This window comes from Equus przewalskii, chromosome 12 (assembly GCF_037783145.1).
Source record: "Equus przewalskii isolate Varuska chromosome 12, EquPr2, whole genome shotgun sequence".
Taxonomy (NCBI): domain Eukaryota; kingdom Metazoa; phylum Chordata; class Mammalia; order Perissodactyla; family Equidae; genus Equus; species Equus przewalskii.
Window position 1 is genome coordinate 3,349,684 of NC_091842.1, and position 14,387 is coordinate 3,364,070.

Genomic DNA, 14,387 nt, shown 5'->3' on the forward strand with positions numbered 1-14,387 from the left:
TTACTGTTTTGTATGATATTAAGTTTTTTGTTGTTTATTGAGATATAATTTGCATATAATGAAATGCAGAGATCTGAAGTGAGTTTTGACAAATATATATACACCATGTAGCTCACACCTCAAACAAGATACAAACATTTGCAACGTGCCAGAAAGCTCCCTTGTGTCTCTTTCCAGTCACTCGTCCTCCTTCAAAGGCAGGCACTCTTCTGACTTCCGTCTCCTTGATTAGTGTTGCCTGTTCTTGAACTCTGTGTAAATGAACACAATATTGATTTGAAAGGACGGTTTTTCATCATGTAATGCATTCCTCCCATTCCTGGTTCTTAGGATTTTTTATATACGTGTAGGGAAATTTCTTCTTTCTAAGTAAATTATTCTTAGAATAACTAAAAATTCCATTTAGCACTACCCTACAATTTATGCAGGAGAACTCAATATGTGACTATCCCACAGGTTCGCAGCTCTGACATGAACTCCTGTGGTCCTGCCCACTGGGCGGTCTTCAGAGCGCATGCTCTGAGGGACGTGGTCACCGTCATGACTCAAAGTTCCCGAGCCTCAAGCTTGAAATCAGTGTATTTTCCCTTAACTTAGAAAGAAACACTGTCTTCCATATGTTAAGTTAATACCACACTTCATCTTTTCTAAAGACGTCCCAGAAGAAATGTTAAGTTGGGAGGACATTTCTGTATCTTGCGCATCTCTCACTGTCTCTCATGTGTAGACATCATCCAGTAGGTCTGTCTCTGGTACGGAGAGAATGCCAGTTTCTCGCGAGTGACCTGGCGGCTTCCTTTGAAGCTCTACCATCCAATGTGTTCCTTTGATCCCTTGGCTGCCAGGAAACCCAAAGATGAACTGAGTACTTAACTCAAGTACCTAAGTCATCCCTGGTGCTTAGAACATCTCTCTGTTTTCTTCTCCTTAAAGATTTTGGATTTGTTCATTTTTTAATTTTCGTTTTATCCTCCATTTTGATGTATGTTTTCGCTTTAGAAGATCTTTAAGTCCTCTTTAAAAGTAGGAGAGCTCTCTCTCGTTCTCTTCCACACACACAGAGGGATAGAATGGTGCCAGACCAAAATCTCCAACGACAGAGAGCCGTACAAAGTCATTGAGCAATGTCGTGGAAAGCAAGTTGAACCCGGCAGGTTGACCTGGCAAACAGACCTGGTGGTGGTGTGCGGGCAGCTCTTCTCCTGGTGTGAGGTTCCGAGGCAGGGGATAGAGCAGGGGCCAAGGGCCTTGCGCAGGAAGGTTGGTTTTTCTGAATAGATGATTGAATTTCCCCTGAAGGTAGTGGGCCAAAGACGGCTGGCAACCCCAGGCCTGGGCTTGGGGACAGGAAGCCCACTGAGAGGCACTGGGCTGGGCAGATCGTGCATTAGCCTGACTGGAGCACGCTGAGTTTGAGATGATGTTTTGAGGTTCAGATAACAATATCCCACGGGCAGCTTGTCTTTCCTCAAGCGTGGAACATTCTAGCGCCCACAGATTTCTGGAGCAGGGCTTCTTGTGTCAGCGGCTGGTCCAAGAGTCGCTTTTGGAGAACATTCTCCGAGGCCCGGTGCCCCCTGACTCCCTCCCTGGCATCTTCGGGGGAGGTGGGTAAGTCCCTCTTCCTTCACAAAGAGAAGCTCTGAGCTGCGTGGCTGCTCTTTCTCCCACCGTCGCAGGTGTCTGTTCACGTACAGAGCCTATCGGCTGTCTTGCACACAGCTCTCCGAGAGCTCGTTTGCCCTCGTGTGACAGCTGCTCCTGACTGTCACTGCGCAATATGCTGAACATCTTCGTCCCCGCTTGCTATTCTGTGCTGAAAAGCCGACGGGCTTTGTGCTGGTTTGCTTGCCAAAGTGGCAAAGAGACTTTGTTCTTTAGGCTGCAGATCGTTCTGGTGCTGTCTTTGAAATGTATCTCACACAGGTATTTTCTGAGAGTCTCGGAGTCGTTAGGAAGTATTTTGCGTTTTAGCTCATTTTTCTTTGGGCTTTGGCATATTGAGCCTCACATTAATAGCGTTTGCTTCCATTTTAAAATCCATCCCGGAAGACAGCGTGTGTCACAGATAGTTACTAACCTTTGTTATACTGCTGTGTCATAGTCCCAGGGAGGGGCTGAGGTGGAGGGTTTTGGGGTCCTCTCCCCCTTAGCTCCCTGCCTTCAGGCAAGACGAAGAGGTAGTCAGGGAGCCCAAGGAACCCAAGCGCCCGCATCCCCTGCTGGTCCCCACCTTCTGGAGGGCCCTTCCCAAGCATGTCCCAGAGACTGGCAGAACTTCCTACACAGGAAGGCCCATCGTGACCACTCAGTGCAGAGTATAGAGCAGTCCCCAAGGCGTGTCTCCCCTAAGGCCATGTCAGCGTCCGTGCAGAGAGGGCCACCTGCTTCCACCCCTTCGCCTGCCAGCCAAGGTTAGACCTGTCCCCAGCCTGCCTTGTGGGGTTCAGCACCACCATCCTGATGTGTCTCCTGCTCAAAGCCGAGTTCCCCATGCTTCTGGATTTGTCTGATCCCCGTTTCCAACCTCTCTGGCCTCTTGCCACTTCTCTGAAGCAAATGGTTTCCCCAGTTCAGAGGCCTACCCTTCCCAGGGGTGTGTGTCCCCTTGGGGGTCCAAGCCTAGGGCACTTTTGGGGTCTTCCCACAGCTCAGGAGGCCCCAGTCCCTTAGATGTGAACGGCTTAATGTCCCAAAGCCTGTTCTTGACATCACTTTGGCCCTGTTACTTGTTAGCAGGGAGTTCCATTCATTTCCTAAATGCTCAGCTCTTTCCTTCTTAACTTTGATGGCAAAACTTGATGCATTTCAACTCTAACCCTGCAGATTTCTGTTCTTGCTCTAAAGACATGTTCAGCAGACAAAGCCTTTCCAATGAAGGCTATCCAACTGTATCTTAACTGTCTACTCTGTGGGATATTGTCTTAGGTAAAAAATTCCCATCCACTTCCTGCTCCTTCTCCCAGTCCAATGACCTTCTCCAACTGGTGTCTCTTTCCCCCTCAGGCATCCTTAGCAGCTTGTGGCCCATCCCCCCTGTGACCGCAATCTTATCTCCCAGGGTTGCCATTAGCAGGTCTGAGTCACAATATTCTTTCAAAATTGTGTTTCGATTCACTCATTTTACATATGTTTAATGCCTTCATAGAGTCCCATCCATCCGGAAGACCTCATGGTCTTCTTTCAAGAGTATGGTCTATTCTAAAAATGTTCTGTCTACCAGCTCAAGCTTGAAATTCTGTGGTGCCACTACAAATTATATTCCTCTCATCCTTTTAATAATTTTTTAACCAGAATCCTGAAGAAGAATCTTATTTAACCTTTGCAGACCTAGTTCTTATCTATGCCTCTCTTTTAACATCTGGATGAGATTTGAATAAGCCAAGGGAAGCTATTCCTCAGCTCCAGTGTGCTTGCTCTCGGTTCTCAGAGGCAGCCTGGAGTGGGCAAACAGCCCGGAGTGGGAGTTAATCCCGCAGCTTCACCCTAAATGCTTTAACTATGTGGAGGTTGAAAGTATTTGTTGTCTAGGCTTGGAAACTGTGTATCTCTGCTCATGTAGTGGCAGTAACTTAAGGGCGTTATTCGTCCCAACAGACTAATTTCAACAACTCATTGAGCTGAACCCTGAAACATAGGTCAAAGTCTCTGGAAAACTTGAAAATAATTACACAAAGCACTTGAAAAATCATGAGAATGGTTAAAAAAACAACTGTAGAATGGACTTATGCTTGTTTTGTTTCATTCTTTCCTCGTACTCTTTATTATCAAAATTTTTCTTAATGAACTTGTATTACTTTTTAGTGATACACATGTATATATAATTTACCTTTTTCTATTACTTTATGCATATACTGTTCTCAGGGTGGATCTGGGTTCTGTATAGCTTATGTAATTTTGGAACTGTTGTTAAGAAAAATTGTTCAAAACTGAAAGGACCCATGCCGGGATCTTGGGCAGGGCCAGTCCTGATGACGGCCTGGAGCTCAAAGTCCCTCTGCCCATCCTTCTTCGGGGCTGAAGTTAGCCTCCTAGCATGAGGGCATTCGGTGACTGCTCTTTGCAGCCCGTGGAGGTCCCAGCCCTTTGTTCCACCCCAAAGGCAGCTGGTCCTCAAACGCTGAGAGAGTCAGTGAGCCAATCCTGGGTCAGCCCATCCTCCAGAGCGCCAGCATCGGGAATAATCAGACTGGCTTTAATCCTGCCTCTCCAACAGCTCTCAGAGCCCAGCTATTGTGTGCTCATGCACACATGTGAACTCACACACACAACCCCGTTCTCTTCGTTTGCAGAACACACAGAACCTTCCAGTGCAGGTCGCACTCCATGTTCCACAAAACCACACCAACCCGTTAACTGACAGGCCTTTTTTTCTCTTACTATACTTCTTATTTTAGAGCAGTTTTAGGTTTGCAGAATTATCGTGAAGATAGAGAATTCCCATAAAGCCATACCCAGTTTTCCCCTATTAACATCTTGCATTAGTGTAGTATATTTGTCACAACTCATGAAGCAACGTTGGCATATTATTATTAACTAAAGTCCGAGCTTTATTCAGATTTCCTCAGTCCTTTGCGAATGTCTTTTTTCTGTCCCAGGATCCCATCCGGGACACCACATTGCATTTAGTTTGTCGTGTCTCCTTATGTTCCTCTTGGTGGGACAATTTCTTGGACTTTCCTGTTTGTGATGACTTTGATGGTTTTGAGGAGTGCTGGTCAGGTATTTTGTAGGATGTCGCACAACTGAGATTTGCCGGATGTTTTTTTGATGATTAGACTCGGGTTACAGGGTTTTGGAAGGAAGATCACAGAGGTAAAGTGCTGTTCCCACCACTTCATATCAAGGGTGCTTACCATCAACATGACTCACTGCTGTTGGTGCTGGCGAAGCCTTCTAAACATTGGGAAATTCAGCTTCATTTGTCTGTGGGGCTAGACTCTTAGGGGCATCTGTCTGTGTGTGCAGGATCATCCTAAGAAACCAGAGCACCCACAGTCAGTGTCTAGACAGACAGCCTGGTGTGGGGAAAGAGAGTCTGGTGAGTGTGACGGGGCTGAGACCCTTGAAGGCATTGATCCAAGAGAATAGTTCCACTTCTGGACATACCAAGCCTTGAACTTCCTAGCTTTAACACTAATTATGACTACTCATGAGGACTCAAAAGAACAAAGTTGCGTTTCTCCGGAGTTTCTACCCAGGTGGAAAGATCAGCCCGTAATCTTTGACTCAATCCCTCTGTGCCTTCTTTTCCCATATGAAAATGAGGATAGTCACATCTGCCTCCAGGTTTTTGTGAAGGTTAAATGTGAACATATAAAGCCATTAACAGTGCCGGGGACATGGTGGGGGCTTTTGCTGAACAAGTATTTCTTGAGTTCCTGCTATGTGTTGGACACTCCTCTAGATGCCGAGGATCTGACTGTGGATAAAATAGATTCGACAGGAGTTTATCTCGTGCGTGGCTATTTAAATGGGCAGCCTTTATTATTATTACCTGATGTTTATATTTCAGGAGACGCAAAGTGCAGACTGTTGTAGCCCAAACAGCGGTGGAAGTAGAATTAGAAAAATAATAAATCTGCATCTTAATTCTTCCGCTTAACTTCCTCTTTAACCTGGGGGAAGTTGTTGCTTTAATGAGAGAATGTTCATTCTCATTCGTATAAACAACACAAGTAAAGCATCCGTGAAATCACATTTTTCACTCACCAAACGTACAATTTGAGACACTTATCGTGCTCATTGCTGGCAATGTTGTCACAAAATATCACTTTCTAAAAACTTTTCATTATGGAAAGTTCTAACTATAAACAAAGGGACAGAGTATTGCCGTATTAGGTTTCAATTTCCATTAACATTTCACCATATTTGTTTCATCAATCCCTCACTTTTTTGCTCGGATATTTTAAAGAAAATCTCAGCTATTGTTTGATTTTGTCCTTAATTGACTGAGTAAACAGCTCAAGAAAGGGACTGCACACCTAACAAAATTAATGGTAATCCTTAATATCATCTTATATTCAGTCCATGTTTCAATGTCCCTGATTGTTTTTTAAAAAATTACTTTTCACAGTTGATGTTTGAATCAGGATCCAAACAAGGTCCATCGTTGCCCTGGTTGTTTCGTCTCTTACGTCTCGTCATTATCAAGAGTCCCCACCTCCTTTCGCTCTGTTCTTGGCTGGTGCCGAAACCAGGGCATTGTCCTGTCGAATGCTCCCGGCCCTAGACTGCTTCCGCGTGGTGTCATATAATTTGTTCCTGCGTCGTCTTTATTACCCAGAGATGAGAATGGATTCATGTTGAGCTTTTGGTTGTGTTCTCTTGAATTGCACGTGCATGAGTGTCCGTGCTTCCTGGGTGTTGTGGGTACTTCCTGCTGCATCTCACAAGGAGACACTGGGGGCCCCGCTGCTCTGCTTTCGGTGACGTCTGAACCATCCCCCAGTCCAGAAAGGGACAGCCTGTCAGGTGGGGGAGAAGTCATTTATACTTCCTGAGTCTTGGTGTCCTGTCTGTCAGAGGAGAGAGAAGATCTCCTCCCCACAAGGACTCGAGGTTACAGGTGTGAAAGCACTTCCAGACTGTGGACTACCATACAAGCGTTAGGTACTCATAATAACAGTGGTCCTTTGGAAATTAAGGAAATTTTCTTTGAAAAAGTATTTTCCTTCCTCAGTTACCTTTAACTGAGAAAATGGTAATGCCCTTTTTTATTGGAAAGAGCTTCTAGTACATTTGCAAAGCTTGAAAACCATGAGCTTTTTAACCAACGACAGAGCACAGGAGTGACTAAGTCCTCGTGAGAGAACGATTAGTGATGCCCAGCTGTATAGCAGAGGTTTGTGCGATAGCCCGATTGGGGAAGACTAAAATGCCTTCGTCTTTTAGATCAGAGGAGCGAGAGGCTTCGCTGAAGGGGAGGAAAAAAGCTATTGAAACTTTTATGGGATGGTTTGCTTTATCAAAAGATTCTGCCACATTCCAGCCCCAAGACAAGCATCGGTAGTACTCTTTTGTGAGGACTGGGAAAAGAATCTTTTAAAGGGATTTTGCTTATTGATTGTCAGGAACAGGCTTGCTTTTTAAATTTTAACAGTTCTCAGCAAGCTGGCAATTCTGAAGCTTGTGAATGAGCAAATCCTTCCCAAACCACTTTTTTTTTTGGTACAAATCAGAGTGCCCATGAGATGGATCGGGTTCATTTGTATTAGTTTTCAGTCTAATCTCTCTTCCTGCCAGATCTTTTATCTTCTAGTAGGAGAGGAGAAAGAATAAATAAAGGATTCTAGAGACGCACCTGCAGGACTGAGCAGAGCCCCACGGTACTGGGCAGATTAATAAGCCCTGTTGTCAAATCAAACCGGGCAGCGGATCCTACTACTCGGGTTACATGCTTTCAAGAGCTGTTTACACTCTGAGTGAACAAATGGCGAGAGTCAGACTCTGGGAGTCTGGGAGGGAGGGTGCCTGGGACAGGCGAGGCAGTATCCCAAGCACCCTCTGCCCTTCCTTGGCTCCCATTCATCCCTTTGGTCGACTGCTTCCACTGCTGTCCTTCTGACTTTGTCTCTTTCTAGAACTGCTGTCATCACTCTACCTGAGTGAACAGGTGAGCTGTTGGCTCACAGACCCTGAAACCCACGGGAAGAAAGGGATAGAAGATGAGTTTTATTAAGGACTGGGTCCCCACAGGAAAGAGACAGCACTCTTGAATTAGAATAAACAAGGAGCAAGTTTACAGAGGTGTGGGTGGAAAGAAACCACAGTAACCTGGGGCTGGGAACAGCAGCGGAGCCGGTCCCACTCTTAGGGCACAGAGCCAAGGGGAGTCACAGAGCCCAGAGAGAGAGGTTGGGTAGAGCTGCCCCCAGGAGAAGAGCAGGAACCTTTGCGTGAAGAATGCAGACAGTCTGGGGCAATCTCCCAGCGAGTCAGAAAGAGCCCACCCCTGCCAGGCAGGTCCTGCAGGGCACAGAGCAGGCAGGAAGCGGTGGAGAGTGGCTCTGGGGGGGGAGACGGGAGCACCAGCACAGGTATCCACCGTGGATGGATGCATCGATGCACACTCTCTTATTTCATGCTCATGACAGCCTCGGGAGTTAGGTGTCATTCCCGTATTGTTTCACCATTTGAAAAATATTTAATTGTAGTAAAGTACACGTAGCCTAAAATTTGCCTTCTTAACCATTTTTAAGTGTAAGCTCAGTCACGTTAAGCACATTCACATCGTTGTACAACCAATTCCAGAACTCTTTTCATCTTGCAATGAAACTCTGTCCCCATTAAACAATAACTCCCCATTCCTCCCTCCCCAGCCCCTGGCACCCGCCATCCTACTTTGTCTCTGTGAATTTGATTACTCCAGGTGCTTCACATAACTGGAATCATACAGTATCTGTCCTTTGGTGACTGGCTTATCTCACTTAGTATAATGTCCTCAAGATTCATCCATGTTGGAGCAGGTGTCAGAATCTCCTTTTTTTTTCCAAGGCTGAATAATAGTCCACTGTATGGACAGACCAGATTTCTTTATCCATTCATCCCTTGATGGGCACTTGGGTTTCTTCCACCTTTTGGCTATTGTGAATAGTGCTGCTATGAGCATGAGTGTGTGAATATCTCTTTGGAGACCTTGCTTGCGGTTCTTTGGGGTATATATTTTGAAGAATTATTGGTGGATCATATGGTAATTCTATTTTTAGTTTTTAGAGGAACTGCCGTGCTGATTTCCGTAGTGGCTGCACCATTTTACGTTCCCACCAACAGTGCACGAGGGTTCTACCTTCTCTACGTCCTCACCAACACAAGCTATTTTCTGCTTTTTTGCTAGTAGCCATCCCAATGTGTGTGCGATGGTGTGAGGTGGTATCTCACTGTGGTTTTGATTTGTCCCCAATTTTGACAGAAGAAGCTCAAACAAAATTGAACAATTGTTAAGTGGAGGAGCTTGCAGTCAACTTTGGTCTCTGTTTTTTCTACTACATATCACCTGTCAATGAAAACCATATTTCCACTGTCTGTGACTTGGCATGGAGAGTTCCAGGGTCCCACCAAGCAAGTGAAGTTACACTGGTGCTAGGGAGCTCTTTCATCTTTATGTGGACAAATTGGCTCTTTTCTGTAAGAGAGGCTGCTTAGAAAACCAGATCATGAGCTGTTTAATGCATCTAGAAGGGTCTGAGACTCCCAAAGTGAGAAGAGAAATTGGTGTGGGTTTTTCCATAGTTAATTAGGGATGCATACGTGGCATTTTTAAGGAAACATAAAGAGAGGGGGATCTTCATCAACTGTAGATTACCTATATCGCTGAAAAGCAAAAGCCAAGAGCACTGAAATGCCCAGCTGGTGGTGGGGACTGCATTCCCAGAAAGCCGTTTTCGGAAGCAGCTTTATTTGAAATAATTAAAAAGATTCAGCTTTTGTAGCCTGGTTGGCATCGTGCTTCGGAGCAGCGTAACTTTTTGTTCAGGATTCCAGCTAACAAGCTCCGACTTAGTGATAGACGTCTCTGTGTGCAGGTCAACAGAAGCTGCCTCGGAGAGTCTCATTTCATTTTGAGCAGTTTGCGGCTACTTCTTACTGACCGTAAGGAGCCAGGGTGCATTTCCGATGAGCTCCCAGACGCAGACTTGTGAATCCTCCGGGTTAGGTCTGTAGATGTCTGCAGAAGCGGCCATGATCTTTGTGTGTGGACTGTGCACGCAGCTGGCATTGTCTGCCATCTGAGCACAGCCCGACGCGATAGTGGAAACCATGGGGCACCCCTTTCTGATCATCTCCAATGTGGGTGGAAGGGACTTGAGCACCACTTCATAGGAACAAGAAAGACGATTTGCATTCCACAAGAATCTATTTCCCCCACATTTTACTTCACTGGTAACTTGAGAATGCAGCTCAGGCATCACAGCAATTCCGAATGGGAACTGACAGTGGGCACTCAAAGTCATTGCCAGGTCTTCTTCATTCCGGGGCATCACTTTATGAAATGAGAGGGCCAAAAAGCATGTTTAAACTCTGCAAAAAAAAAAAAAAAAAAAAAATCACCTAAAGGTGTGGGAGCCCAGCTGAACCTCCTGAAGCCTTGCAGGCGAGAGCCCATCCCGATGGCAGAGTCACTCTTTCACACCTGCCGGAAAGCTGGGTGGAAAGATATTCTAAACTAGCTGTGAATTTCATTGCGTCTCTCTCCAGCCAAAGCCACTCAAGGGTGTGGTGGCGAAATGGGCTGCCACACAGATGGTTTGCAAAATGCGCAGCCCATCTGTCTTTATCATGCTCATTTCCTCTTTTATTAAAATGTTAATGAATATAGTTTTTATTTATCATTCGGTGACATGTGCAGCATCTTTTTCTGGGAGACAAATCTGCAATCTGCCTAACCATGTGAGCTGAAAGAGAACTTTTTCCCATTACACACTGAACACAGGAATGAGAGATATTCCGGTTCTGTTTAAACTGCTATATGCAGGTTGAACGAGAAATTCCTTTACTTGCGGATAACAGTACAAGGAGGCACAGTGGACTCAGAGTGGGAAGCCCGGGTTTAATGCCAGGCTCACTGGTACTAGCATGAGCCTCAGTTTCCACATCTGTTGAATGGGGATGAACACTCCATCTCCTGGAGCTGCCGTGGTAAGGAAATGAGATAATTCACGGGAACGCATTCTGCACTCACTTGGTATTATTCAGGCATGTGCTTATATACGTTTGAATTTGTTTTGCTCATTCTTTCAGACTCTCCGTGGAAAGTGCATCTGTCAAATGTCGGCCCTGAGATGACAGGCGTTGCCGTGCGTGGCCTGACTCCGGCCCGCACCTATCAGTTCAGGGTGTGCGCCGTGAATCAGGTGGGCAAAGGCCAGTACAGCACAGAGACGAGCAGGTGTGTGAACACGCCTCCCTCAGCGTGGTGGCCATGTGGTGACGAGGGGCGGCTTGGGCCCGGAAGCAAAACCGAGGCTTCACGTTGGGTGGGGGAAATCGATCAAAGTAGTCAACCTCCGTCCCTCAGTGATATTGGCAAAAACGCGAACGACTATAAGAAAGAAGGAAAACACAGTGTATGTTGTACTGGCTGGTTTTCTGTGATCATCTGAGGGAAGTTTCTTAGACCTCCTGGTGCTCTGGTTGTGCCGACAGAAATCTTCCCTGTAGCACGGTCCTCTGTATACATGAAATTAAGAGTTTACGATGCTTTCATGCCTTTTACCCACCCCGACTGCCAGCCTGATGGGAGCTGGGGCCACCATCTTGACAAGTCAACACCTAGCGGTGTTGTGGGGAAGCCTAATGAGCTCAGGGTGTCCGTGGCGTGGCGCAGTCCCGGGTGGTCTTGCCGCTCGCCCGTCCCTGGGGAGGCTGCTTCTGGAGCTCTTTCAGATGTGACATGGGAAACGGCCCCACCAGATTGCCACGTGCGCTCCCCAACTAATCGGAGCTTTCTCAGTGGCCTTGACTTGTGGAATAGTTGAGCTCTCCGTGACTTTTTTCAAAATGTAGGAGTTTGCTATGGGAACTATCGAAAGAGCTGAAGAAGATCATTTGGAAGGAGTCTCAGACCACAGGCCCGCGAGCTGGCTCGCTCAGCCTTGTAATCCTTGTAAAGAGTGGAGGTGGAGTGCGTTATCTAGACAGAATAAGGTCACCTCCCGTGTCTTCCTTGCCGCTTGCTTAACTGATTTTCTAGTATGTTGATTTGTTGTAACTATTTCACGCGTGTCCTTTCAGTCTGATCAGCTGTGCATTTTGCTTTTCTCGTCGTCTCTGGATTTTAATAAAGAGGCTCAGGATTCAGCAAGATGGAGGACGCAAAGTAGCTCCTTTGTTTCCGGCGCTGATCTCTCTTTCCCCTCCCCCTCTTTTATTTTTAGGCTGATGTTGCCTGAAGAACCACCCAGTGCTCCCCCGAAGAATATAGTGGCCAGTGGGCGAACCAATCAGTCCATCATGGTGCAGTGGCAGCCGCCCCCAGAAACGGAGCACAATGGGGTGCTACGTGGCTACATCCTCAGGCAAGTTGCTTGTGACAGGTCGTTTTTAGACTGTCGTTATCAAGAGTCAAGTGTCTGTTTTGCTGAGGTGGCAAACTCAAATGTCTATAGGAGCCCAACAGTAATGAAGAGAATCAGGCCAGCTGTAGGACTCCAGGGAGTGGTGGAGACTGTGGCAAACTGGAGTGCAGAAGCAAACAGGGACAGCCTTGCAGAGACAGTGTATGCATATTCAACCATATGTGTACCCATAAGAAACCACATCAGGGGTTGCATTCTGGCAGGACAACAGAGAGGGAGAGTATGGGTTGGGAGCAAGGTGAGCTGTTGATTGTAAATCCTTTTATTCTATTTAAGCTTTTACCAGGGGCATGTATTATTAAATGTAATAATTCTTAATTAGTAATAACGTATAAGATTTAATTATTAGCCAGTTTTAATTAAATTAACCATGCTGGAATGTCACTCCTTATTGCCAGGTTCTCTAGTGTTTCAAAGAAATTTAAAAATCTAGCTTTTTACATGCAATCTCACAATTTTTAAATGTTGGAAATGATATCAATATATTTTGAAACACTGGGCAGGCCGTACTCACACATCGCAGGCCAGATGTGGCTCAAGAGGGGCCAGTTTGCTATCTCTGCCTTACAAGGGGTGGTCAGGCTGCTAACATGTTGAGAGAAACATACCAGGACTTGGCTGGGTCTGAGAGGAGAAACCTCCTTTGCCAGAACTCCTGCTAATTTTAAATACGCACTGAATGTGGTCATTGCAGTGATTTATTGATACAAATAAGAAGAAAAGAGTAAAGCAGTACCAAAGGATAATTATGAAACCTCTTCTGATAGATTGTGCTGCTGTCAACGGGTCTGTTAATCTGACATGTACTTTGACTGCTTTAGCAGCCTCATGGGGCAAGACGTCCACTATTACCTTCCTCCGAATGCCTAGCCCGTGCCCCTTCCGAGTGTGTCATCAGAAAATACTGGATTAGCAGAAGTCTTAGTGGATAAATGTAATGTCTTAGATAAATGTGAGCGGTTATGAAAGTGTTGCTTCTTTAACTCCATTGCTTTGCATATGGAGGACAGCTCATTCCTAGTGCGTATTTCTGTAATCATCCATTCGTCATTTAATACATGTTTATCTATACGCATGTAATATTTGCCTGTCACAAAGAATTCACTGCTATTTTCGAGTTTTTCCTCAAGCGTATGAATTATCCTCTAAACATAAGCCAGATCATTATCTGCCTCAAGTGGCCTACGTGTGGCTGTCCCTAGGGGTGCATGGAGGGCTGGAGGCCTGGAGTCAGCGCTCAGGGCCCCTGTGGCCGCCGGGCCGCCCCATCTCTCCTTTCCCATTTCCAAGAAGGGGGAAGAGGAGACTGCGATCTGTCCCCTGCAGGCAGGGGGCGCCTGCGGGCTCCGGTTCCTGTGGATGCTTCCAGATAATTCCCAGTTGCCTTCCGGAAAACAGCCTGGTGCCCCCGCTGCTTGAAGGCTGACTTTTCTGTTGCGTTCATGCCACTCGCTCCTTGCTCCAGCTGTAGCTCTTGTTCCGTGCTCATCAACTAATGAAAATAATTGGCCTTGCCGTCTCGGACCATGCTTGTCACCAGCTGCCTCTGTCTTTTTTTCAGCACATGCAGGAAAAGTTTCCTTAGGCTCCAGCTGCCAAGTAAGGACTTTAAAAGTCAGCCCACAGAACCAGGCTCGGGGCATGGTGTTTAATAATGAAATCTCTCTGATGTTATGAGGCCCCATCAGGGACTGCACATTTCTCTATTTTGTGGCATTACTACTGTTAAAAGGATTTTCCGTGATGGTGTCAGGAGAGTCGAGTGCTGGAAAGGAGGGCATCTGTATTTGTAGGGGTTTAAATCAAGAAAGCCCTAAAGTGAGGGTGCACTACCCAAGGCCTGTGAATATCAAAGTCTCCAGAAATTAAAGACCCGTGCCAAAATGAATTTGCTTGGAAACATTTCCAAATAACCCTCCAGTCTGCAAATCAGCTCTGTTTGCAAGCGCGTGTCCTCCAGGGCACGAGTCGCCGGGTCGGATCTGCAGCGCAACCCAGGGAAGAACAAAACACGAGTAAATCACGCCGTGGCTCTGGCCAGAAGAAGTAGTTAGGGTACGTGCGCAGTAATAAAATATTTATAATAATGGGCAGCGTGTTTCTTGGAGAGGAACACAGGGGTTATGTCCTTTAAAAACATCCTCCTGTTTCTTTCCGGATAAAAAATCGTCTTGTTCTGCGTGACGCAGTCTCCTGGGCAACGTGTCCCACCAGTCAGAGGACGACGCCCCGCACTTCCGTCATTAATTGTGACCTTCCCAGACATCCTGTGAATGTCACAAAAGCACCCTGAGCCGCTGGTCAGAAGGG

At 46.3% G+C, this 14,387-nt stretch overlaps 1 protein-coding gene across 4 annotated transcripts in view; it reads left to right on the forward strand.

The window, feature by feature from the left end:
* Nucleotides 1-14,387, forward strand: part of SDK1 (sidekick cell adhesion molecule 1) — an 857,865-nt gene that overhangs the window by 641,438 nt on the left and 202,040 nt on the right. For all 4 annotated transcript variants that reach the window (XM_070567258.1, XM_070567254.1, XM_070567255.1 and 1 more), the window contains exons 15-16: nt 10,741-10,888; nt 11,877-12,017. In XM_070567258.1, coding sequence (XP_070423359.1) covers nt 10,741-10,888; nt 11,877-12,017 — 289 coding nt within the window. The remainder of the gene's footprint in view (nt 1-10,740; nt 10,889-11,876; nt 12,018-14,387) is intronic.